Source organism: Xenopus laevis, chromosome 3L (genome assembly GCF_017654675.1).
Source record: "Xenopus laevis strain J_2021 chromosome 3L, Xenopus_laevis_v10.1, whole genome shotgun sequence".
NCBI classification, from domain to species: Eukaryota; Metazoa; Chordata; class Amphibia; order Anura; family Pipidae; genus Xenopus; species Xenopus laevis.
The window spans coordinates 145,775,866-145,803,567 of NC_054375.1; the positions used below are offsets into that span (position 1 = coordinate 145,775,866).

General features: G+C 39.6%; 1 protein-coding gene across 2 annotated transcripts in view; it reads left to right on the forward strand.

Annotated features, from left to right (window-relative positions):
- The window catches only part of olfm2.L (olfactomedin 2 L homeolog), a 160,235-nt gene that overhangs the window by 90,045 nt on the left and 42,488 nt on the right, over positions 1-27,702 (forward strand). For both annotated transcript variants that reach the window (NM_001094996.1, XM_018251139.2), the window contains 1 exon segment: positions 12,849-12,998. In NM_001094996.1, the coding sequence (NP_001088465.1) occupies positions 12,849-12,998 (150 nt within the window).

Below are 27,702 nucleotides of genomic sequence, written 5' to 3' on the forward strand. Positions count from 1 at the left end.
ACAAACAAGGAAGTCAAATATTTTTTTTAGCCACACATTGCATGTGCAGTAATGTTTCTTCCTTTCCCCTCTAATTTACATATGCAAATTAGCGTTCAGATTTGGCATGGTATTCGGCTGAATCTTTTGCAAAGGATTCTGGATTTGTCCGAATCCAAAAATAATGGATTCGGTGCATTCCTAGTTTGAAAGTAAGCTCTGGTTGCATAAAAATATGATGTACTGCCTCCTGTAGTCTTCTAGTCCATATTGGGGCTACCGAATGGCCAATCACAGCCCTAAAATATTTCATGCTTGTGTTGCTCCCTCTCTTTATATCTGAATGTTTCTCACAGTTAAATAAGGTTGGGGAGCCCTGATCTAGTCTGTCCATTAAAGACTTAATTCAGATATTAAGTCCCTCATGTTGCCTTTCTCATATTTATCTCATGTGTGTTTTAAATTTGTTGAATGAATTTGTCTCTACAATATGGACTGGGAGGCTCTTCCATATATTTATTGCTCTTTCTATAAATAAGTATTTACTGATGTTTGAGCTCTCCTCTCTCCAGCTTCATGTCGGCTCCTCTGTGTCTTGCCACGATTTGTTGATAGAAAATACTCGAACCCTGTAGACCCCCTTGATAAAGTTGAATGTTTCTCTCACAATTTCACATCCCCTCTAACCTTGCTAAGATCTTGAAACCTTTCCCGATATGATATTTTTTATTTAGACAGTATTTTATTAATAACTAAACACGGTAGTCAATGTAAGGTCTAACCTACAACCTAGGAGGTTCCCATATAACCTCTCTCCATCTGCTACGTATCCCTTATACTTGATTTGCTTCCAGCACTGAAATATGACATCTTTATGTTACATTTAAGTCTCCTAAAATTACATTTCATTCATTCTGTATTCAGCATTAAGGTTTCTGTGCACCAGGTCCACTGGTTTCCATTATACAACTCTCTTTTTTAAATAAAAGGATAAAACCACATAGTTCTCCAAATGATTTAAGGATTGGAAATGAAAAGGACTTGCAATGCTACTTTGATCTTGTCAGAGGTTGCTGACCTTGGGCTGAACAATATTAAGATTTTATATTCTATTTACTGACAGTTACTATTTCAGTTATCAGTTACCTACTAGACACTTCTAGATCTATCTATAGCTGCAAATAAAATGGAAAATAATGCTAGGGATGAAATTAAATGGGGATTATTGGAGACTCCAGACATTTTTCCTTTATGATGGGCTGAGGTTTGTTACAAAGATACTGCTATAAATTGTACAAGAAGGCTTTAAAAGCCTGTGATGTGCCAAACTTGTACCCATAGACGCGCCGATTTCAGCAAATTAACTTGGACTCATGTAAAATATGTTATAATGTAAATACATGTTGTGTTATGTAATGAAATACAGAAGAGAGAGTGGCATCATTTGAGTTTCATGTTGGTGGGAATAATGGAGATATAGACCTTTTTTTAACACAATCACTTCATTTCAGGGGCTCAAAAGTAATTGGACAATTTAAAAAACTGAAAATAAAATGTTCATTTCTAATACTTGGTTGAAAACCCTTTGCTGGCAATGAAAGGCTGAAGTCTTGAACTCATGGACATCACCAGATTCTGGGTTTCCTCCTTTTTAATGCTCTGCCAAATCTTTACTGCAGCGGCTTTCACTTGCTGTTTGTTTGTGGCCTTTCTGTTTGACATTTAGTCTTCAACAAGTGAAATGCAGCTCAATTGGGTTCAGATCAGGTGACTGACTTGGCTATTCAAGAATATTCCACTTCTTGCTTTAATAAACTCCTGGGTTGCTTTGGCTGTATTTTTTGGGTCATTATGAAATGTACTGCATTTAGCTGGATTGAGCAGACAGTGTCTCTGAACATCTCAGAATTCCTTCTTGTGCTTCCCCCCTGTGTCACATGATGGATAAACACTAGTGTCCCAGTGCCACTGGCAGCCATGCACGCCCAAGCCATCACACTGCCCCCCAAATGTTTTATACATCATGTGCTTTGTATCATGAGCTGTTCCACGCCTTCTCCATAATTTTTTATTGCCATCATTCTGCTAGAGGTTGATCTTGGTTTCATCTCTCCAAAGAACTTTTTTTTTTTTTGGAGAGACTTCAGTTTTTTTGCCTTCCTCTGGACCAACTAGCAGTTAGACAGGTTAAAAAAAGTTAAAAGGTTGAATTTGATGGACTTTTGTCTTTTTACAACCTAATTTACTTTGTTTCTATGTTACTATGAAATTAAACATTTCAGGAATTATTAAAGTATAAAACATGCAATCAAGGGGTAAAAATAAATATTGGAGGATGATGTTGAGGAATTGATATTTAAGTGAGAGCAGACAGCTGGTGACATAAAATTCAATGGGCAATGCCTTGATATTAGAAAGAGAATTTAAGGAAAGTGATGAGACAGAGCAGCTTGTTCCTGCCACCAGCACACACACACACACACACACACCATCACACACACCAGCACATACACCATCACACACACCAGTAAACACACACACACCAGCACACACACACAAACACACACACCATCACACACACACAAACACACACACCATCACACACACACAAACACACACACCAGCACACACACCAGCACACACACACACAATAGAGCGAGTCCCCATCTATCAAACAGGCAGCTGTATGACTTCACTGTGAATTAGGATCAAAGCTCCCTGCACACAGCACCCTATTCAATAAAGGGCAGCAGCACCTGTGTGAGGCTACGAGTAACATTAAAGGAGAAGATATGCTCAGCAGTAGGACATGAGTTAAATGGGGCAGGGCGTTTAGAAAAGGGCTGTGGATTAACCCCAATTTAAATCACAGGGTTAGAAACAGGGACAATGTGTATGATTCAACAGTACAGGGTTATATGGAGATATAATAATGAGCTACAATTACTTAAGTATTGAATGGCTTATTTGGAGCTATAAGAAGAGTTCAATGAAAGGGGATGTATTATATTTTTGAAATATAAAGAGGGACAAGAAGATTTGCTGCAGAATTTTTTGATCACACCCATTTTTGTGGCCACAGCCCCTAATTACCATGTTAATTTTTCAAAATTTAGTTTTTTGGTTATTTCTGTGTTTTTTCTGTGTTATTACAGTTTTGCTAATGCATATGAATTGCCCTTTAAGCTGCAAGTCAGTTCCCCCAAGAGAACTGCTTATCTTAAATTGTTACAATTACTTGTTTGTTATCTTAAATTGTTAAAAAAGTATCCAAGTGCACCTGGTGGCTGTTCTGGGTTCTCTGCCAAAAGCCAATTAAGGTAGAAACTTTGTATCTTTTTCTGGCTGTTAAGTGCAGGAGATCAAAGAGAAAATAAGCTGGGACTGCTGTCAAAATCAGGACTGTCCCATTCAAAACAGTTGGGAGGTATGCAACAGAAAGAGGGAGGGGTAATATGGAGCAATAGGAGGAGTTACAGAGAGGGGTTATATGGGGCAATAGGAGGAGTTACAGAGAGGGGTTATATGGAATAATAGGAGGAGCTATAGGGAGGGGTTATATGGAGCAATAGGAGGAGTTATAGGGAGGGGTTATATGGAGCAATTGGAGGAGTTATAGGGAAGGGTTATATGGAGCAATAGGAGGAGTTATAGGGAGGGGTTATATGGAATAATAGGAGGAGTTATATGGAGGGTTATATGGAGCAACAGGAGGAGTTAAACGGAGGGTTATACGGAGCAATAGGAGGAGTTATAGGGAGGGTTATATGGAGCAATAGGAGGAGTTATAGGGAGGATTTATATGGAGCAATAGGAGGAGTTATAGGGAGAGTTATATGGAGCAATAGGAGGAGTTATAGGGAGGGGTTATATGGAGCAATAGGAGGAGTTATAGGGAGGGTTATATAGAGCAATAGGAGGAGTTATAGGGAGGGGTTATATGGAGCAATAGGAGGAGTTATAGGGAGGGTTATATGGAGCAATAGGAGGAGTTATAGGGAGGGGTTATATGGAGCAATAGGAGGAGTTATAGAGAGGGGTTATAGGGAGCAATGGGAAGAGTTATAGGAAGGGGGTTAAATGGAGCAACAGGAGAAGTTATAAGGAGTGGTTATTAGGGTAGGAGGAGATATAGGGATATAGTATAAGGAAAAACCATACATTACAACAATAATGTGAATTCCCCAATGAGAAGGAATCAGTGCAACAAAAATATTGCTTACAGTCAAAAGGGGTTTAAATTGATGTGTTGGGGTGCTTGTCATTCAGTGCATTGCATTAGAAGCCACAGCAAACTCTACTGCACACCTGTTTCTATTTGCTGTTCGTATATGAGATATAATCCTGCTGACTGTCTCTTAGTTGTAAACCGAGTGCCTGCAGTGATGGATGAGGTGAGGGTGAACGAGGGAGGGAGCTGCATAGAGGACCCATTGTGATTCCAAACTCGTTATCTCATTAGAAGTTAAATCTTCTTCAGGCTACAGAACTGAAATCATCAGCAGCGCTCATTAGTAAGGAAGCATTTATCATGGAAAGGGAGAGCAGCCGACAGATTGCTGTGTGTGTGTCACAGTGATCGATATGTATGTTTTAGGCAAAAGAGACAGGCAGCTGTGTGTGTGTGTGTGTCTCATACACAATAAGGCTCATTTACAAAACAGGTGCAAAGTGCAAAAACTCTGGGCAACTTCCTGTGCTTTTCCCCACAATGTAAATTTTTTTGTTATTTCCCATTATTCTATCTTAATTGCTTACATTGCAAGCGAGAACTTTGTGTAAGGGAAGACTATACCTTTGTAATGAATGCTTAAAGGAAAACTATACCCCCTGAACAATGTATTGAATGAAACAGCTCATATGTAAAACTCTGCTTCATGTAAATAAACCGTTTTCATATATACATTTCATGTATACATTTTTAGTGGTACGTGCCATTGGGTAATCATAAATAAAAAATTGCCATTTTAAAATGGGATCCTAGAATTCACGGTGCACACAAACAAACCATACATGTTAGGTTACATGAGCCAATTAATAGACAGTTCTGTCTTTTGCTTCTGTAGGGGTCTGGTAAATTAGCCACCCATAATAAATTGGCAGGAAAATCCCCAGTGGTATAGACACCTAAATGGGTCCTTACAGGGGACCTATTTCAGAATTCTGCCTTAAAGGGCATGTAAAGGCAAAAAAATAAAATCTCATTTTTACTTTCTTTAATGAAAAAGAAACCTATCTCCAATATACTTTAATTAAAAAATGTTTATAAGAAACCTGACTGTATGCAGTGAAATTTTCCCTTCATTTACTGCTGTGGATAGGAATTGTCAGACGGTCCCTAACTGCTGAGCAGGGAAACAATCATACTTATGAACAGCAGGGGGAGCCCCCGCCTTACTTCCCAGCCTTGCAGAACTCAAGCAGCTTGATTTATGACAATCCCTAGGCAGTCCAGACCATACTGAGCATGTGCACAGTCTTAGTCTTGCAAAGATTTTTAACAAAGTTACAAGATGGTGACTCCCTGTGGCCAACTTTGAAAACATAAATTATTTGTTTGGTTAGGCTTGTGGTGCAGTAAGTTCATGTTTATATTTAGTATACAACATATAGCATTTCTAGCCTTATTCTATTTTATACTTTACATGCTCTTTAAGCTATGCCACTTGGTGTTCACAATAGTGACCAGTAGATGGCACTGTGCTAAAGTATAAAGTCCTGGGAAGCCATGAACTGAGGGTCCATTTTGTGCTAGCTCTGGCCTGAACAGTTCACAGAGCTCCAGTGGAACCTAGACAGTCAGGTCTATTAAGGATAGGCTACTCACTTTAAAAGGATGGTGAGTTGGATTATAATCCCGGGTACTGATTGCCTAGAAGTAGCGACTAAGTGTTCAGACCTAGGGATGTAGAGATTCCTCTCAGCTGGATGTACCTTGAGAAAGTGCTGATGTACATGTTCTTTTACCTGTGGGGACTGATATTAACCTAAGGTTTTGTGAGTATATGATTATCCACTGTTGCTGTAGGATATTGTTTTCTCTGTATGACCATTTCCTTGCAAAGATTCCTTTTAAATAAAAATGTTCATGATTAACTTATAAGAACAGTTATACTACACCCCGCCTCCACCCTGTTTGCGAGGGCTTACTCCCTCGAATTAAGATCTCATTTGGAGAAAAGTATTGGGAGTGGAGCTAATAGTAGACACTACTTCCTGTTACAGTTAGAGCTGCAGTATTTCTGGTCAGGTGATCTCTGAGGCAGCACACAGACCATGACAAAATGGGGGTTTAAGGCAAGAGATGTAAAAGGGCAATATTTACTTAAATATATATTCCAGTTTGGCAAGATTCTTTAATATGCCACTTCATTTGATACAAACTATCTGTTGCTCAAGTATTATATTGGTGGTATAGTTTTAATTTAAAAAACAGACAATATACATACAGTAAGTGACCTATTAAAGAATCGTACTAAGTCGGCGCTAAGATGTCAGTTAATATTCCCGTTACAGCTTTTCCATTGAGCCACCATTTTGCGATGATCACCTGACAGGAAATAATACAGCGTCTAACTGAAATTGTATTATTTCCTGTCAGTTGATCTCTGATGTCTTCCTGAAACAGGAAGTAGTGTGGAAGTAAAAGACGCAGCTCTGGCCATTCATTGGCTGATGTAACCTAGCTTGTATGTGTGCCCTGGGTTTATGTGTGTGTGGGACAGACTCTATTATTTAAAATAGTATTGCTATGGTATTATCCAATGGTACACACAATCAAAAAAGGCTTTGTGTTTTATATAAATAGGCTGTTTTATTGTATATATTTTTGATAGAGACCTGCAATGTTCAGGGGTAGATTTCTCCTTTAATACATACAATTGTGTTTAATTTTCTGTGCCTAACCCTGTTCCTAGCAGTGAGATTGTGTCTCAGTGTTACACAGCTGTTATCAGATTCACTGGGTATATGAGCAATCAACAATTAGTTTTCATCAGGCTGGCACAGACAGACGAATGAAACCAAACACCTGATTGGTTGCTGTGTGTTTGCAGTGGTGACAGAGATCTTGTGACATATAACCGAGTATTATACAATGAGAGAGGAATATACCGCTTTTGTACATTTTACAGTGAGGGAGATGTTGGCCAGATATCAAACTGCCACCAGTGTCAGTGAAAGAGCTGTGAAAGTGACAGTTACAATGTGTGTTACATCACGTCAGTGTTCATCTGCTTGGTCATTCCTTAAACATAATTTCTCACGAGTATCTTTATTCCTCTAGCCTGTTCTAGTTATCCTTTATCCTTGTCAGCCTTCCCTCTGTGAGTTTATGTCCACCTTTCCCCAAATAACTTACCCTTACTGAGGTCTGTCTCTGTCCCCGAGGCCCATGGTCTGACTATCACCATGGTTACGCTCTAATAGTCTAGTCTAGTCTCTCTCAGTTTGGAAGAGCAAACACCGGACATATGGAAGTCCCCTTTGGGGATGGGTGGAAATGCAGAAGAGAAAAGGAAAATGATAATGGATAAAAACAGGCCATTTAGATAAATACAGAATGTCGGTATTTAAGGGAAATGAGCTGAAGCGCCCTGGATATTTGAACAGATGCAATTATAGGATGATGTAGTCTCCATCGTTGTTATAGAGTAGCAATTGTATGAAGCACAGCATAATACTTTTGGCGGAGAGATTCCTAATTATGATACAGAGAAGGGCATCCTGCAAAATTGAGATGAGATAAAGATAAAATGAGATGGAGATAAAGAGACAGAAAGTGGGATCTTTGAGGATATGCAAAAAAAAAAAAAGCAGCCTTGGCAATGGAGTGTGCAGGGAAAGCAACAGTTCTGGATAGAGATGGAACAGACATGACTGACATTAAATGGAATCCATGGCAACTTGCTGTAATACAGAAGAACACAGGAGACCAGGCTCCCTTTGTTGTCACTCTCAGGGGACTTGTGTCCGGATGGGAAATGCATCACTCAGAGCTCAGGGACTCAGCTAATTGGTTGCCCTCTGGGCCTCATTTTATTCATGTGATCCTGCTAGTCTTGTTACCAGTCGGTCCTCATGGATTGCTCTGTCTGCAGGCCAGAGATTTGCTGATAATGAGAGAGAAATGGATAGCGGGCGTCCAAAAATGTATCGGCGAGAGATTATCCTGCACTGTAGCAATGATTCACAGGCAGCTAAATGTTGGCTGTGTAGCCGTTCATCGGCTTCATCTCCCATCCATAGAAGGAATTATTCATAGCCATAACATTAGCAAGAACAAATACTCAATCTTAAAGACAGAAACAATACAACTATATGAGCACACATATTCCTTTGTACTAACCATCATTTTGGAGAATTTAAATGTAAACACACAGTACACCATTCCTTTCAGCAAGTGGAATTTTGTGTGGTCAGTCAAGCCTACGTTATGCACCATTTCTACGACTGCATTGTGGATCGCAACTTGTGCAACAACAGCAATAACAAGGCCCCCTGGGAAGTAATACTGAGACCTCATGTCATTTATCTGGACCTTTGTGATATGGTTGTAAATGGTCTGTGTCTTCACATTTTTGGGTTCCCAGAGTTCAGTTGCTGTTGCTGAGGTCACAATATATAGTGACCAAATGGAGGAGGAGAATGTAATTTTTCACACAAAAAAAGTGCTTCTAGTTCACCGCAGCAGGTTTGCTATGGGGAAATCTTCAATACTGGTTGATGCCTAAGAATATCTTGGCCCCATTCCTTCAATGCAGGGGCCAAATTTTTTTTTGCCTTGCCTTAAAACTGTCCCTAGGCTAACAACCTACCAGTAGAGATGAACACAATGTTTCAGCAGTACAGTACGGGATCCGTTATCCGGAAAACCCATTATCCAGAAACCTCCAAATTACAGAAAGACCATCTTACTTTTTTATCCAAATAATCCTAATTAATAATTGCTTCCTTTTTCTCTGAAATAATAAAACAGTAGCTTGTACTTGATCAAAGCTAAGATATAATTAATCCTTAAAGGAAGCAAAACCAGCCTATTGGGTTTATTTAATTTCTACATTATTTTCTAGTAGACTTAAGGTATGATGATCTAAATTACAGAAAGATCTATTATCTGGAAAGCACCAGGTCCCGAGCATCCTGGATAACAGGTCCAATACCTGCATTAGAAAGTCTATTATCATTTGCAGGTTTGCCATCCCCAAAACAATTCTTGAATATGGGAATAAAAAGTTTAGTTTGCCAATTGTGAAATGTATCACAAAAAAATAGGCCAAAAACTAACATGAGAATTTGAGTCTCGAGCCGACTATTATATGTTCATGGCAAAGGAGAGCACTAAACCCTGCATAGAATCTAATGGTTAACAGTGCAACACAGGGTCAAATTGAGGAAGAGAGCTGTAGGAGAGATAGAGGGAATTAATGGAAATATTACCCTACGGAAGTAGTGAGAGACTATAAGCTTATCATGTAGCACTAGAGATTGCAGAGAAGAAGTGTGGGTCAACTCCCAAAGAATATACAGTGCTATAACCCAACATTTTGTTAGAGGTCAGTGTGCTCATGTGAGCTATAGCAGATGCCAATGCATCAGGATAATACAGGATAAATACTGTATATTTGCCAGTAAGACAAGACTGAGACAGTTTTGTAATTAAAGGGCATGTAAAGTCTAAAATAGAATAAGGCTAGAAATGCTGTATTTTGTATACTAAATATAAACATGAACTTACTGCACCACAAGCCTGATCAAACAAATGATTTATGCTTTCAAAGTTGGCTACAGGGGGTCACCATCTTGTAACTTTGTTATACATCTTTGCAAGACTAAGACTGTGCACATGCTCAGTGTGGTCTGGGCTGCTTAGGGATCGTCATAAACAAAGCTGCTTGAGTTCTGCATGGCTGGGAAGTAAGGTGGGGGCTCCCCCTGCTGTTCATAAGTATGATTGTTTCCCTGCTCAGCAGTTAGGGACCATCTGACAATTCCTATCCACAGCAGTAAATGAAGGGAGAATTTCACTGCATACAGTCAGGTTTCTTATAAAAACAGTACACATTTTTTAATTAAAGTATATTGGAGATATGTTTATTTTTCATTAAAGAAATTAATGGGATTTTATTTTTTTGCCTTTACATGCCCTTTAAGCTTTTCATGATCCAATGTCCAGAGTCAGAAATGAATAGTCACAGTCACGACTGTATTATGACGCAATACAAGCAATTTAGAGATTTTATGGCCCTTAAAACTTATAGTCCTGCACAAAGAAGAAGTCACTAAATCAATGACTCCACATTGTAGATCTTTTTCTGATCCATTTCTAGGTCTTTTAACTGCTCTCTTTTTTGACGGGGAAAGGGTTACATTTCTCTGTCGAAGCCATCATCTAAGAGTACTTTTCCAGAGTTAGTCACTAACGTAATTCATGTTAACTTCAGTTCTTTTATTGGTCTTTCTTGTTTCCAATCCTGCTAATGGAAGGAAGAGGGAAACTAGTGCCCCGTCAGCAGTTTGTTCTCCATACAGTGCTCAGAGCAGGGCTGCTGGGAAGACAGATCTCTTCGACTCTCACAGTTGGCTAAGTACATACACAGAGAGCCGAGTAAATCAGAAATGGCTTTTAGAAGAACATTGTGAGATGAAATGTGTTAAGCGCTCTATGGTGAATCCGAGTGTAAATGGGAATCTGAACCCAAGTAAAACAAAGGAACATAAAGATAAGCTGTAACTGAAATAAAGCAGGGTTGTAAATATTTAAATATGTATCATGCAAGACCTGATTCAATACCGGGAGAAAATATGATCTCATGAAAAGGTCACTGTGACTTATGGGGAAATCTGAAATTGAACCTTAAATGGCATTTAGTTCTTAAAGGGATAAATTATAACAATTATTCATTTACCGGTACTATGAAACTGACTGCAGGGATTTATAACATGTAGAGGTTTTAAAGGGATTCTAACACTGGAAAAACACTGGAAAAACATGTTTTTCCCCCCCAAAATGTTAATAGGGGTGCTCTAAATTCATTTTTTAAAAGAGCACATGGATTTTTTAATATTTCATTTTGAATTCTGACATGGGGCTAGACATGTTGTTAGTTTCCCATGTGCCCTCAGTCATGTGACTTGTGCACTGCAAGTTGGAGTGATATGACCTGAAAGCACGTGATCAGGCACAATGATCTGAGATGGCTGCCTACATACCAATATTACAGCTAAATAAAATACATTTGTCGGTTTAGGTTCAAAAATGACACTATCCCTTTAAGCATATGTTGCTTTATATGGTGTAATTTAATGGATCCGGGATTTTGGGTGAGCCGAAATGTGACTTTGGTATTGAAAAGTTACTTTAGTCTGTGAAAACTTGGAAATAGGTCTTCACTCAACTTCTTAATTGCCTAATTCATTATTTAAGACAGTCACTTGTAATGAATCACTTGAGTAACATCAACTTTAAAGTAGGAAGGACTTTGCTGCCATTAAGAGCTTTAGAATTGTCCCAATTGTAGAACCAGTGATCAAATATTTTGAAGAGGTCAGTTTGTAAATCTAACTGTTGGGAGCATATTTATCAAGGGTCGAATTGAAAAATCTAATTTTTAAAGGGCATGTAAAGTATAAAATAGAATAAGGCTAGAAATGCTGTATTTTGTATACTAAATATAAACATGAACTTACTGCACCACAAGCCTAATCAAACAAATGATTTATGCTTTCAAAGTTGGCTACAGGGGGTCACCATCTTGTAACTTTGTTATACATCTTTGCAAGACTAAGACTGTGCACATGCTCAGTGTGGTCTGGGCTGCTTAGGGATCATCATAAACAAAGCCGCTTGAGTTCTGCATGGCTGGGAAGTAAGGCGGGGGCTCCCCCTGCTGTTCATAAGTATGATTGTTTCCCTGCTCAGCAGTTAGGGACTGTCTGACAATTCCTATCCACAGCAGTAAATGAAGGGAGAATTTCACTGCATACAGTCAAGTTTCTTATAAAAACTGTACACATTTATTTATTAAAGTATATTGGAGATAGGTTTCTTTTACATTAAAGAAAGTAAAAATGGACTTTATTTTTTTGCCTTTACATGCCCTTGAAATTCGAATTTCGAGGTAATTTTAGTGTACTTCGACTAGGGAGTAGTCCAAATTCGAATCGAATTTGAAAAAAATTAGAATATTGAAATTTATAATGTACTGTTGCTTTAAAAATTTGACGTTGACTATTCTCTATCTAAAACCTGCCGAATTTCTGTTTTAGCGAATTTGGAGAAAAACTTTGAATCAAATTCGATCGAATACGATCCGAATTTGATTCGAACGTAAAAGCGATATAGATATTGGATATGATGCTTTAACTAAACGATTGTCAGATATTGTTATTTCTCTACCTTGTGTAATTTAATGGGTCTGGGAAAATTGGAAGAAAGGTACATTTGGAATTGAAAGTTAATTTAGTCTAATACTGTCTGTGAAACACTGGATACAGATCTTCACTCAACTTACTAGTGGCCTCATTAGTTAAGACAACCTTTAAGTTCATTAATTAAGACAACTTTCAGAAGAGTCTATCAAATAACATGTTCTTTTGTCCATGTGGATAGCATTAAGGAACTTTTTAAATACTCTATTTATTACTCTATTTTTAGTAATACTCTATGTAGGATAGTATTTAATTTAAAAAGGTATGCACCATTGTTACTTAATGTGAGTGGAACTTTACACGGGAGAGGGTCAAATTCTTTTATGGTACTACTCCCCTCCTATAGTGACTGAAAAGTAGATATTCACTGCCTTATAGCATTTGTCCTTTATTTTCTTTGCTTGACATGTTTAATCATTATTAATGTCTTCCTTGTGCAGACTCTCTTCCCCAGTCCTGAAGATGGGTGGCAAATTTACACATCGGCTCAAGCCCCAGACGGCAAATGTATATGTACAGTGGTGGCCCCCGCACAAACCACCTGTTCCAGGGACCCGAGGAGTCGGCAACTGCGACAGTTGATGGAGAAGGTAATGAAGCAAATTGCTTGGAAATAATGTAATGGGGACGATGTGATGAATTTGCCAAAATTTGTAGTAATTCAAAACTAAGAGGGGTGGTTCACCTTTAAGTTAACTTTTAGTATATAATAGAATGGGTAATTCTAAGCAACGTTTCAGCTGGCCATCATTGTTTATTTTTTTATAGTTATTGAATTATTTGCCTTCTTCTTCTGACTTTTTCCAGCTTCTAATGTCACTGACCCCATCTAAAAACAATGCTCTGTAAGTCTACACAGTTATTGTTCATTTTTATTACTCATCTCTGTATTCAGGTCTCTCCTATTCATATTCCAGTCTCTTATTCAAATCAATTCATGGTTGTATGATGATTTGGACTCTAGCAACTAGTGATATGCCGGCGGCTACAGGCTACACTTTATCCTACATCCACCCCGCAACGCCCTAGTGCCCCACATCTGCCAGAAGCACTCCTTTTTATATACTCAAACACTTTCATGCCCGCCCCCTTCCATGACACTACAGTGGGGTGGGTGAAGGCATATAAGTGGCTGATGGCGGTTTAGAGTAAGGTGCGGGTCCTACGAGCAACCAGACTGCTGAAATTGCAAACTGGAGAGCTTCTGATTAAAAAACTAAATAACTCAAAAACCACAAATAATAAAAAGAAGCCAATTGCAAATTATCAGAATATCACTCTCTACATCAGGGATCCCCAACCTCTTGAACCCGTGAGCAACATTCAGAAGTAAAAGGTGTTGGGGAGCAACACATGCATGAAAAATGTTCTTGGGCTGCTAAATAAGGGCTGTGATTGGCCATTTGGTAGCCCCTATGTGGACTGTCAACCTACATTATGGCTCTGTTTGACAGTACATTTGTTTTTTATGCAACCAAAACTTGCCTTCAAGCCTGGGATTCAAAAATAAGCACCTGCTTTGAGGCCACTGGGAGCAACATGTTGCTCACAAGCTACTGGTTGGGGATCACTGCTCTACATCAAACTAAAAGTTAACGCAAAGGGGAAAAGCCAGTTTAAGTGACCCTTCATGGTCCTATCTGACATAAATATAACTTTGGTGAGGAGCTAGATTCCACCTGCAGAGTTAAGTGCAGGGCCTGGCTGTTGGCATTGCTTTGTTGCTGGCATCACTTATTGCTCCCAGTGGTTGGCTGCACTGCAAAGTGATGCAGTGGTTCCATAACTAATATGGCTCCATATTTTCAGCACTGGTCGTAGCCCTCAATGCATGCTGGGGGCTTGGCAATTCTCTACTGCAGGGATCCCCAACCTTTTGAACCCGTGAGCAACATTCAGAAGTAAAAGGAGTTGGGGAGCAACATTAACATTAAAAATGTTATTGGGGTGCCATATAAGTGCTGTGATTGGCCATTTTGCAGCCCCTATGTGGATTGTCAACCTACATTGAGGCTCTTTTTGGCATTACACCTGGATTTTATGCAACCAGAACTTGCCTCCAAGTCAGGAATTTAAAAATAAGCACCTGCTCTGAGGCCACCGAGAGCAACATCCAAGGGGGTGAAGAGCAACATGTTGCTCACGAGCTACTGGTTGGGGATCACTGCTCTACTGGATAAGTGAAGTATTGGGGAAATTGTGGATGCAATATTCTTTTCTCAGCACTTCGAGTAACCATTGCTCACTGGAGCTCCCAGTTGACAGGTGTTAAGCCTTTATTCGCTCTGCAAAAGTATGAGAACTCATTCTATGTGAGTTTGGCCTTCACTATTGCCAATCATCACAGTCCCATAAGACTTCTCGCCACTGTAACTAACTTATCCGAGTCTTGAATGTAGAATTATGTCATTGAGTTAAGATTTTGGTACTTTGTAAAATGCATATTAGTAAACATATCTTTATGTTGGATAGACTTGTAGGGCGCAGAACCTTTAACAAAATGATAATGCAAAGTAAAGAATTTGCTTTATAATAATTTGCTCCGAGGCCTAAAGCCATTATAACCTCTTCTAATGCAACATCAGTGTTAAATGTTAATGGAGCGTATTTAGCATAATGTTTGCCTTCTATTTATTTGCTCAGAGGGTTTCCTTCATCCCATAGAATTGCCTTTTTAACATTATTATTATTATTTACATACCGCCGTCGTCTCCCGCAACGCTTTAACATTCTTGTTTCCTTGTCTCAACCCACTCACTTAGTTCTATGTAGGGGATCCAATTTTCATACAACGGCATAACTAATTTGGATTTTGCCCTGTTTAGAGCAAAGGCACATGGGGATACTTTACATTTTAAGCGTTGTTTACTAGCGCAAAAGGACTTTAGGGATGTAAAGTACAGGTTTCAGATGGAGCACAATGCTGTTCTATACAGATAATTAGCATCTCAGCCTTAAAGCATGGTGGGACTGCTGCCTAGTTACAGAAAGGAATAATATACTGTATTATCTGAAGACCAGATGAGACTTATATTAGCCAAAGTATAAAACACAGCTGAATGAAGAGAGCCGATGACAAACTTAATGCAATTAAAACTAGCATTTGCCCACTACATGGAAAAAGTTGGCAAGCACTGCCCTAGACTGTTACATCCATTAGCCTTGTTCTCTAGACCTTTAGATCTGCTTTTATCCATCACAACCGTCTTGTATTGCCAACGTTATAATTGCTCCCTCCCACTCCTAGAATAATATAGATTTAGGGGTAATTCAATGATACAATCTGTGACATAGGGCTGACCCCATGCACTATAAACATACATTACAACCATCCTGCCCTAAAATTGATTGATAATATGAAGCTGTAGCAAAACCCAAGATGGTGTTTATCATTTATTGCAAGCTGCAGATGTAGTTTTTCTGCTTTAGAACTGTCGTAGAAATTCAGTTCTGAACTAACAAAGAGTCAAAACCCTGAACAAAGGCATCACAGAATTTTATAGACTTGGGAACGTAAGACATGAGAACATACGCATATGGAAATGAAAGGGAGTTAAAGGTGGGAGAGCATAGAGATATCATTCAACAGCACAACAAAGCAAAGAGCTGCTCTGAGAGCCAAAAGGGTGGTTCTGCCTCAAGTCAAGGTACGAGTGACCAAGGCTAGTTGGAGAAAAGAATCCATCCAAGTCAGGGGGACTCATGGGTGGCGGGAGGTCTACATACAGATAATTTTCTTCTCTCTCAGTAGCAAGAGAGGCACTCTGAGTGTTGAATAATTTGGTTTAGAGTGTCAGGAATTAACTGGAGACTGTGCCAAGGTATTAGCTGTGGTCCCCAGACAACATCCTCAATTCATTGTACTTGAATTTATCCCAGCAGCTGACCTGCATGCTGCCTATACTGATTTTAGATAAATGAATAATTATATATAATATATATGTATATATTTATAAAAACAAAAAAATGAAGGCGCACACCGGGACCTTTTAAAGGAAGTTAAAATCTCTATTTATTCAACACATCTTAAAAGCAGGTCATTGTTTCAGTCTGTTCCTAAGACCTTTCTCAAGACCATATACATATAAAGATATATATTTAGATATTTATAGACCCACGAAGTACAGCGCTCAACAGGTCTTTCTGAAATTTGGATCACCCTGCCTACTAAAAAAATAACTTAAACATGAATTAAATCCAAGAGGATTGTTTTTATTTGAATAAGTATTAATTATGTCTTAATTGGAATCAAATACAAGAAAATGTTTTATTATTCCAAAGAAAAAGTAAATAATTATTAAAAAAAATTCATTATTTAATAAAAATGGAGTCTATGGGAGACAACCTTGGCATAATTTTGAGTTTTGTGTGTAAATGGTTTCGGGATAACAGATACCATATCTGTATCTGATATTTTTGTGCTCCTCCTTTGGGATATTTGGGAGCAAAATTTGCTCAGAGTTTCAACTTGTTTTGCCATCAACAATAAAAAATAACAAAAAATAAGTAGCTTTGCGAATAGCATTTTCACATCCCTGTTGTGCTTGTGCAGTTATATGAAAATTTAGGCACCCTCACATATTTTTGACAGGCACATCCCTAGTAGTATGGACACCTAAGTGGGTCCTTATGGGGACTTTGTGCTTATGTAACCCCTGCAGTTCTCACAGTGTACACCAGATGGCACTGTACAGTAGTATAAAGGTCTTGGGAACCATGCGGTCTGGGTCCATTACTTTAGCCCAACCAAGCAGGCTGGAAGGGAATGGGTAGTGTGATCCTAGGACCAGTGGCCCATGTAAAGCATAGTGACAGCATACTCTGTCATAGATCACTCTAGGAGCTATAGAGAGGTTATTTAGTTGAGCAGCTCAAGGCTCTGACCAGGATATAAGAGGGATTAAGATCCCAGGGTATTACTGACCCAGCGTAGGGACAAAGTGTTGAGACTAGGGATGATAGGAATTCCCCTAGCTGCCACTTAAAACTGCCCTGAAACTGGGCAAACTTTCCCTGGCCTGCAGGGTTCAGCCTATACTGGTACTGTGAGTATATGCTACCTTTATGCTATCTGTGTTCTAAGCTCCATTGTGGATATGTGCTATGTTAAATAAATACAATTCTTGGTTAAACATAAAAGAACCTCTGGCACCCAATTCATGTACATAGGCACATGGTTACAGTTTCACTACACCCTGCCTGCACACCCCTGTGTAAAGAGAGTCTCATTTTTGGTTTCACACCACAGTAGTGTCAATTTACTATAGCGCTACACTTGCATTTATAACTAACCTTTGGTGAGCAAGTGGCCCATTTGGTATCACTGTACCTAGTTACCCCGATAGCTGCAAATCTGTTATTGGAAATAAATCCATGTTGTAATTCTCTTGGGGTCTATTGAGAATCCTTCAGCCATCATTCAGCATGACGGGTTTTGCATGCCTCTGCTAATGAGAGAGTGTAAGTGTTGCAATTAATAATTGAAACTTTAATAAGATGAAATATACCATTTTGTATAAAAGAGACATAGATGCATTTTACATTATGCCAGTTATACATGTTGTATGAGTGGATGATTTCATTATAGGCTCAATGGGTCTGATATAGGGATGAAGGGCTGAGGACTTATTTCAGAAATTAGTTTTTCCCAAGGATGCAGAAATGCTATTTATGAGACATTTGGTGTTTAACCTTTAACAAAAAGCTTCTAAAGTTAGACATTTTAAGCCACGATTGGAGGGGACTATGAGAGTGCACAGAGCCAAGTTATTAAAGGAGACATATAGGATAAATGAAAAACTCCTAATTTTGTAGGCAATTCTAAGTAATATATGGTGTTGCTTTTACATGGTGCTAAAAATTAATATTATCTTTAAAAATAGCCCCTTTATTGGAGCTCCCTATAGATGTTCTCTGGTCCCTGTCTGTGTTTCAAATGAGGAGTGGGCGTGTCCTAACGGTCCCTGCCAGAGAGGCCCAATAGTTACTGGAGAGATATTGGAGAAACGAGTTCCTAATGTTACTGATCATTCCTAAAATGTATATATGATATATCAGACCACGTTCAATTGTAGAAAGAGTTGGGAAGCAACACAAGCATTCCTGGGGTGCCATATAAGGGCTGTGATTGGCTATTGGTAGCCCCTTTGTGGACTGACAGCCTACAGGAGACTCTGTTTGGCAGTACACCTGATTTTTATACAACCAAAACTTGCCTCCAAGCCTGGAATTCAAAAATAAGCTCCTGCTTTGAGGCCACTGAGAGAAACAGCCAAGGGCTTGGTGAGCAACATGTTTCTCATGAGCCACTGGTTGGAGATCACTGTGATATAATTGAAGTGGACACCGTTAGACGAGCACCTCTATTTTTTGGAAGTTTGGAAAACTTGGTGAGAGCTGGCGGATTTTTTGCCTATCACTGTGATATAAAGAAATGTATAGATGAGCAAGATGCTTCTTATACACTAAATGGCCAAAAAAGTACACGGACAACTTATCTATCCAACATCTCATCTCAACTCCATCTCATTTGAATTTGCTCCTCTCTTATCTGCTATAACAGGCCCTACTTTTCTGGGAGGTTTCCACTTTGAGCAACAGGGTTAGCCTGGGCCATCAGGGTACCGGTAAAGAACCAGGTGGGCCCTGACGACCTAGAACTGGCTGAGACTTACCTGCCTACTGACCTCCCCCCTGACCCTAATTGCGGCTGCACAATGTGTGTGCAGGTGTCCCTAATGTGGAAGCCCAGTGGCCAATGGCCCCCAAGTCTGACACTGATCCCCTGATGAATACAATGGTGCTTGCATTCGGCAGCACTGCATTCATAAGGGTTGGGCAGACGGGCATATGATCTCTACCCTCCCCTAACTTGTACATCATTCAGACGACAAGTTAGGGGGTGAAGAACTATTGCCTTGCACCTGCAGGCCCTATTCTGTGCAGAGTCTGGGGTCTAGGTAAATGACCCCTAATATAATAAGCAAGTTTTGAGGCTTTGAAATTTTAATGAATATGTCGCAGGGCATTGTTTTGACTCTACTTTTGGATCAGGGCCATAAAATGACCCAAATAGGACCCTGTACAATCCATATAAAGTGACATAGCCCTCCCCACTGATTTTAGTTCCTGTTAAGGTTCATTGTTTTGGCAAAATGATTCTTGAGCCGTTTACTCTGCCTTTTATTATATTTTAAGTGAAATGAATATTTATAAACCTTGTATGTCATGTATTATACTTTAATGGGTACATCTACATTGGCCTTGCTACCTAATAAAGAGATCCAATCCATTTAAACAAAGCAAGAGATGTACTGTACGTGCCGTCACCACGGGGGGGGGATTTCAATATGTTAATTATTTGATTTTCCCTGCATGAATTCTACTAATTTCTTATTGTATTATTTTTTTAACAACTAAAAACCCTTTCCAGCAGCCAGCTGGTTTTCTTGATTTCCAACCCCGGGTGTACACTGTATTATGTATTAATCTGGCCTGATTATTTGTGCCTATTCCCATTATCATTACGGCATAAGCAAAGCTGAATTGTGTGCCTGGTTTATTGTCAGTGTATGGTGTTCCTCATTAGAAGGATGCAGTACAGCACATATTTACGTGTTGGGTGATACAGATTGTTCATTACCAAGGGACACACATACTCGGCGTAATTATACGGTGCAGCCTGTTTATTGCACCGGGTTGGGAATGTTTTCAGACAATTCTAATTACCAGGTTGGCATCTGTAATTCTGCTAATTAAGCCTTGCTAAAAGATGTATTTAATGTGGGCTTAATGAATTCCCATTAGTTGGACCCCATGGAAATGCCAGAATAGATACGGAATAAAAGCTTAATTTTGTTCCTTTGTGACATGGAGAGACTGATTCACTTTACAGCTAATGCACAACAATATCAGGCGGGTGTGAAATGTCTTCCTCTTGCTAAAAGTCATCATTTGTTTTTTATAGTTTGGCTTAGACACTTGTAAATTTAATTTTGTGTGGTCTACACGTTTTTCCCTAGAGGTCTCCACAGAAAAGAGGCTGCACTGTTATTTATTTACTTATTTAATATTGGCTTTTTGGTATACGGTAGACAAGAAAATAATTTTGGGTAGGTTTTTTACCATGCCACACCCAAAGCTGGTCTTTTGCAAAAAGCCCCCCCCTTGCATTCTGGAGTAATAATTGGCATGGTATCCACTTAATAACTGCCCTGCACTGCAGAACATTCACCTATGTCAATTATCCAATACAATAGCTAGGTATAGATAGGGGTGCCTGTCTGATGCTGCTCCAGCAGAATTCTGCACTGAAATCCATTTTTCAAAAGAGCAAACAGATAATTTTATATTCAATTTTGAAATCTGACATGGGGCTAGACATATTGTCAGTTTCCCAGCTGCCCCAAGTCATGTGACTTGTGCTCTGTGACTTCAGTCACTCTTTACTGCTGTACTGCAAGTTGGAGTGATATCACCCCCTCCCTTTCCCCCCCAGCAGCCTAACAAACGAACAATGGGAAGATAACCAGATAACAGCTCCCTAACACAAGATAGCAGCTCCCTTGTAGATCTAAAAACAACACTCAATAGTAAAAGCCAAGTCCCACTGAGACTTTCTGGCAGGCTGTTATTTCTCCTACTTAATGTAACTGAATCCAGTTACATTAAGTAGGAGAAATAACAGCCTGCCAGAAAGTAGTTCCATCCTAAAGTGCAGGCACAAGTCACATGACTGGGGCAGCTGGGAAACTGACAATATGTCTAGCCCCATGTCAGATTTCAAAATTACATATAACAAAATCTGTTTCAGTGCAGAAGTCTGCTGGAGCAGCACTATTAATTGATACATTTTGAAAATAAAACATGTTTTCCCATGACAGTATCCCTTTAAGTCTACTAGAAAATCATGTAAACATTAAATAAACCCATTTGCCTGGTTTTGCCCAAGCCTGGATTTGTGGCAAGGGCACAAAGATATGGGCTTGGGCGGCAGAATATTAGGGGCAGCACTTGCACTGGAGGGGGGTATGGACCGCGCCAGGACTACACAGCCTCGGGGGCACTCGTTTTGCCTCCAATAATGATTAATTATAACTTAAGTGATATCATGTAAAAGGGCCCAGTGGAAGGGGAGTAAGTTGTGGAGGAAAGCGATGCCTAGGAAGGACAGAACTCAGGTCCCTTGCTATTGGGTACAATTATTTGCATCCTCAGATTTTAAGAAAGATGATAATTAAATATTATATAAATATAATTGTACATTGCCCTACACTAAACTGTTTTGGTTAGTGTTGGTCGTTGCATGGGTTAACCTGTAACAACAGCTGTGTGTGCCAGTGTGCTTGCTTTCTACAGATTACTGGAGATTGCTGTTGCCTCTATCACTGGGCACCAAGCTACTTGGTATCTAATTAATTAGCACGAGTGTGCGAGAGCTCTCCCTTCTACAGTTGTTGAGAGGGGCCCATCAGATTGATGCTGCCCCTGTCAAGGAAAAGAAAGAAAAGAAATCTTGTTTGGTTATGATATCCAGCTTGTAAGCTTTGACAGCCATCTAAATAATAAATGTGCAAAATAATGAATAATTTATACTTTTCATATTTATAATTTCTGGCTAAGGGGTCATATGTGACTCACTCATCATAAATAGCAAAGAGAGTATTTTTTTTTTGACCTCTGGACTAAATTGCTGTCCTTATTGGTAATGTGTAAATACCCTTTCCCCTCTACCAAAATACAGTTTGCATTGGTACATATGGCTACCTTGAGCTAAATAAATGACACACCAAGTATTAAGACCCAAGATGAGACTTGCCTTCAAAACAGGCAGATAGAAACAAATCTATCGCATACTCACAACAAAGGAAACAAGTGGCTTATTAATTAGCAAAGGTTAACTTCTAATTCTTTAGCAATGCAAGGTGGCACGGCTTATTGTGTGCACAGGGCAATGACTCAGATCCGCATGAATACAGATGATCATGAGTGTTTGTCTATGTCGCTGTCAAGAAGGTGAAACAGCTTAAACCCACATTCTTGTTCCTGCCTCTAGTTGTCATAGCCCGTGTACTGTATGAAAGCTTTGTCTATCAGCCCAGTGCACACAGCATGGGGTCAGCTAATGAGGCTTTTTTTGCTTCTCTTGGTTCTCTATCTTTCTGTTTCCATTGCTTCCATAGCTTTGGCTTCCTTACAGATTTATTTCAGTGGGGTTATATTAAGAGTAATTCCATTCAAGTTGGCATCAGGTAAATCAGTTTGTATGTTCTTGTGTAGCACAAGAAGAAGACACACCTCGCTCTACTTCTTCAATAGCTTGGTTACTCAACTCAACTCAGTGACTTGATGACAGTGCCGGGCCAAGTCGGTCAGGGGCCCTAGGCAACCCAGCCAACCATGCCTCCCCTCCTAGTGTGCATGCCGAATAAGCGCAAGTGCGCACATGCGCAGAAGGGTAGACGTGCTCACATGCTTAAATGCGCAAGCATGCGTGGAAGAAAATACACTCCGGAGCACTCATGCGAGAAAGAGCTCACCGCAGATGCAGTTGGTGAGGCTCAACAGGGGTCCGAACTAGGGCAAGGTATCAGAAGAGGTCCATACCTGGCGCCCCTCTACCTTTGAGCCCTAGGCACGTGCATCTTCTGCCTACCCCTAGTTCCGGCCCTGCTTGATGGCCTCAAATACCAGCTAGTATCTTGCATTTAGTGCAATATAAGAACTGTAAGGCAGCAGAAATGTATAATGGTACAGGTATGGGACCTGTTATCCAGAATGCTTGGGACCTCAAAGATGAACAACCTCAAAGGTGAACAACCCCTTTGTGTTGCTAGGTTTGAAAAACACAGGGACGTGGTGTTTGTTGGAAATCCTCCTGAGTTTCCAGCTACATATGGGATGACTGTGTTTCGCCTACTATGTGTCTCTGGGTGGGTTATTTCTATTGGTGTTCCTGTTGGGCTTGGTTGCTGCTGTTTTGACAAAGGCAAAGCTGCTCGGATGAGTAGTGAAACATCTTCAATGATTACTCAGCAAGTCCAGTTGTTTTAGATTTACCCATACTAGATATCACTGTTATGGAGCTGCAGTGCTGTACAGTGCATAAAAGTACAATATATATATATATAAAAGTATATACAGGCAAGACAAATCACATAATAAATATATACAGAATCATATCAGGACAAGGAGCTTAAGTGCTATGTAGTAAGAAACATGGTGGGAAGGAGGTCCCTGCCCCACAGAGCTTACAGTCTAAGTGGATGGGAGGCTAACATAAAGGCAAAATTGGAGATGAAAGCAGAAAACGAGGTTGGTCTGTAATATAAGCTGATGCTACAGGTTTGCTGATTATTAAATTCTGATGCTAATTGCACTGGTTTCTGTGCTGTCGTGTAGTAATTATCTGTATTAGTTACTAAACAGCCTTATATTGTGACATTTATATTCTATGTGTACTGTATATTGTGAGTGGGTCCCTAAGCTCAGTAAGTGACAGCAGCACAGAGCATGTGCAGTGAATCAGCAGAAAAGAAGATGGGGAGCTACTGGGGCATCTTTGGAGATACAGATCTTTACTGCTAAAGGGCTGTGGTTGCCTTGGGCTGGTACAGAAGCCCAAAACATAATGTACAACATTTTTAGCTACTTCTTTAGTTAAAGGGGAACGCCACAAAAATATAACTTAAACTTTTTCAAAAGTAAACATAATTTCAAGCAACTTTGCAATATACATTAATTAAAAAATGTGCAGATTTTTCATGATTATTATAGATTTAGAACAGTTCCCTAAGCCTAGCCCCCTGCTCTCCTGCTGATCTATCTGACTACTTTGCTGAGCTGTCTGACTACTGTTTCTTTGTATCAACAGCCATCTGTCCTCAGCCTGCATCCTCCAACACCCTCCATTGCCTGCACACGAGATTTCAATAAGCAATAGAGCATCACAGTGCAATACATTGTGGGTTATGTAGTTCAGGCTTGCTGTATGTAAGCTGTTGAGAAGTTGTTACAATTTGTAACATCAATTTTTTAGTCCCCCCTTCCCTGCCAGGATTTCAAATGATGCAGAAAGAGAAGAACTGTTATTAAACAGTTGGATTTAAGCATAGAAAATCCCATTTATTCATATTTGAAGAAACAGGTAATTGTGATGGGTATATTAGGGGTTTCTGTGTTATATGGGCCTCTTTTAAAATTTTGGTTTGGAAGCCAGCGTTCCCCTTTAAGCTTTAGTTCTCCTTTAAATAGTTGCCAGACCATTATGCACACCCATGTTAAAGTATCTGTTTTTGAAGAATATGTTGAAATTCTGTTGGAAACTCCTCTTTGCACTTGCCCCACATTCTGATACAAATTACATTTTGATATGTTGTAGGGTGCATTAAAAATCTTCAATTAAAAATTCTTAAATGTTGAAGAGATTGTTTTGCCTACCACTCACCCCTCTCTTGACCTTAAGTAGTAGAGTAGAGTAGCAGAGTAACTTCAGAATTCTTTTCTCAGCTACGTTGCATTGGTGTAGCCGATGAAGACATTTCTTTGACTTTTTATATCCCTGCAACAATAGATATAAAAAATGACGGCTCTCGGCACATGTATCATTACAAAGCTTTCCCCCGCAAATAGGAAAATAGAATTGAGAAGCAGTCATTTACCCTGACTCTATTTGGATTCCTGATACAGCAACGCATGGTTTTAAAAAATGGCAGCAATCAGAATGAACACATACTGCGCCTTTTTGCAATTTTATGGGTGACAAGATTTTTTAGCGAAGTGTTGTGTTTAACGAGATTTCTGGAACACATAAACAATGTGTTAGATTTATCTAAAATGGTATCGTTAGCCGGGCAGCACGCCAGAGAAAATCAAAACAGTGATGATTTCAAAGAAAAGATATTAGTTCTGCTTATAAGAAACTTTAAAAAAAAATGGCAGGGCAAAAGAAAAATGAATGTATTGAAACTGACTTCATATTTTCCTTAGGGCTGCTGATATTTTAAAATTGTATTTGATAAAGTGTGTAAGGCTATAGTTGTTGGAGGGCACTATTACTCTGTTACCTTCACCCTCATGGATGAGACCTATTATCCTCAGGGGTGAGCCCTCACAATGGTGTGGAGGCACGGTACATTATAATGTAAGTACAGTCATTGAATAGTCCTTATATACTCACAAGTCAGAATAGGAGTAGAGCATACCATTCAATAGAACTCATGAGAGAAAATCATTCCGTCCACCTAGAGATTATTTTCTTCCTCGGGGGACTCCACTTTAAGGGGAAATCTGATGGGAATCAATCTAATCCCTATAACCTGTCTGCTGGTTCCCTCTCTAGGCCACAATACCAATGGAGGGTCTAACCCCTCCTAATAATCCTTGGTGGAGCCAACAGCTGCTAATATAGGTAGCCCTGAACCTGGCTATCTCTCCTAGAAAGACATATGGCAGGATCTAGCTGCCCCGTACTAAATCCTGCAATAATAATATACTGCACGGTTGACTTCCACTTAGGGGAGTCTCTGGCAAAAAGTCTCTAGATCAGTGATCCCCAACCAGTAGCTTGTGAGCAACATGTTGCTCCCCAACCCCTTGGGTTGTCTGAACACAACATGTTGCTCCCAGTGACCTTAAAGCAGGAGCTTATTTTTGAATTCCAGGCTGGGAGGCAAGTTTTGGTTGCATAATAACCAGATGTACTGTCAAACAGAGACTCATGTAAGCTGCCAGTCCACATAGGGGCTACCAATAGCCAATCTCAGCCCTTATTTGGCAGTGCCCCCCCAGGAACTTATGCTTGTGTTGCTCCCCAACTCTTTTTACATCTGAATGTTGCTCACGGGTGAAACCGGTTGGGGACCCCTGCAGTGGATCCACATGGCTTACCCTTTTATACTGTAGCACGCTGTCACCTAGTGGTCAAACTCTGAAAAGCTAGGGGACATGCTTTGACCCACAAAGAGGGGAGTTATTCCCTCCATTAGACTAAAGGCCCTCGTAGTGGCCAAACCTTTAGGGGAATGCCTAATAAATAAGGAAACAATTTATTAGTCCCTTACTAGTGCAATTGTTGGAAGAGGCCCTTTTAAATAAGGGTGAGTTGTTCAAACAAAATACTCAGCTTTTATAGAGTTTGCAGGACCCACAGCAAACTCTTTGTAATGCCAACTTGAGGAAGACGCTGGCCTTTGGACTAATATATGGAAATATACTGACGTTGGACATTCTCTAGATGTTCTTAATTCCAGGAGTACGCATTTGCCACTGGATCTCCCCGCTCTAAGGTTAGGTCCTGACTTGTTGGATGTTTCTAATACAAGTATAGGATCCGTTATCCGGAAACCCATTTGGATAATGGATCCCATACCTTTATATTTAACAGGAGTTTTTTTTTTTCTCTCTCTTTTCTTTCTTTCTTGTTTTATGAATTAAAATGTAGGAAAAGTTGTTTACTACAAATATTTCTTTTAGGGTAGCAGACCTGGAATATAGGATTTAAAGTATACATGGGTTTTTTTTTGTGTAACAGGTTTCAGGTTCACTTAATCAACGGAAAGTGCTAATAATGATATTGTCCCCCCACCACCAAAAATTTCAACATAGAATTAAATAGCAGGCGGAATAAGAACAGCGGATTAAGATCAGGGGAGTGACTGCACTGGCTATGACCCTAAGGTACATCATCCAACCACATACCCCCAATTATAGGGTGCGTGGCACCCGAGCCGCTGTTAAGTCACCACAGTTCAGGGACTGTACCCTGACCAGCGTACCGCGGCAAAATCTTTCCCCCCCCTTTTTCCCTTTTAATCCCTATACCTCCTTGTGGCTCTTTCCATCTATTTTGCAAATAAAAGATAAATGTAAGGAAACATATGATGTTGGGCAGATTTTATATGTAGAAGCCTATGGCTAACACAAATAATATGGAAGGCAATATATTGTCTTTTAATGTTAACGGTCTGAACGAACCGGTCAAAAGGGCGCAGATACTACATCACTGCAAAAAACAAAAGGCACTAATCGTAATGATTCAGGAATCTCACTTTAAAATTAACCATATTCCAGCGCTTCATCTATATAATTACCCCCATGTATTTATGAGTAACAACCCAGATAGGAAATCCCTTGGAGTAATGACTTTAATTCATAAAGACCTCCCCTTCACGCATTTAGAGACAGTGACAGATAAGGAGGGCCGCTATGTTATGGTAAAAGGGAAATTAGCAGATCAAATTTGTACAATTGCAAATGTATATGTCCCTAATTCAGGCCAAGTAAATTACTTAAAAT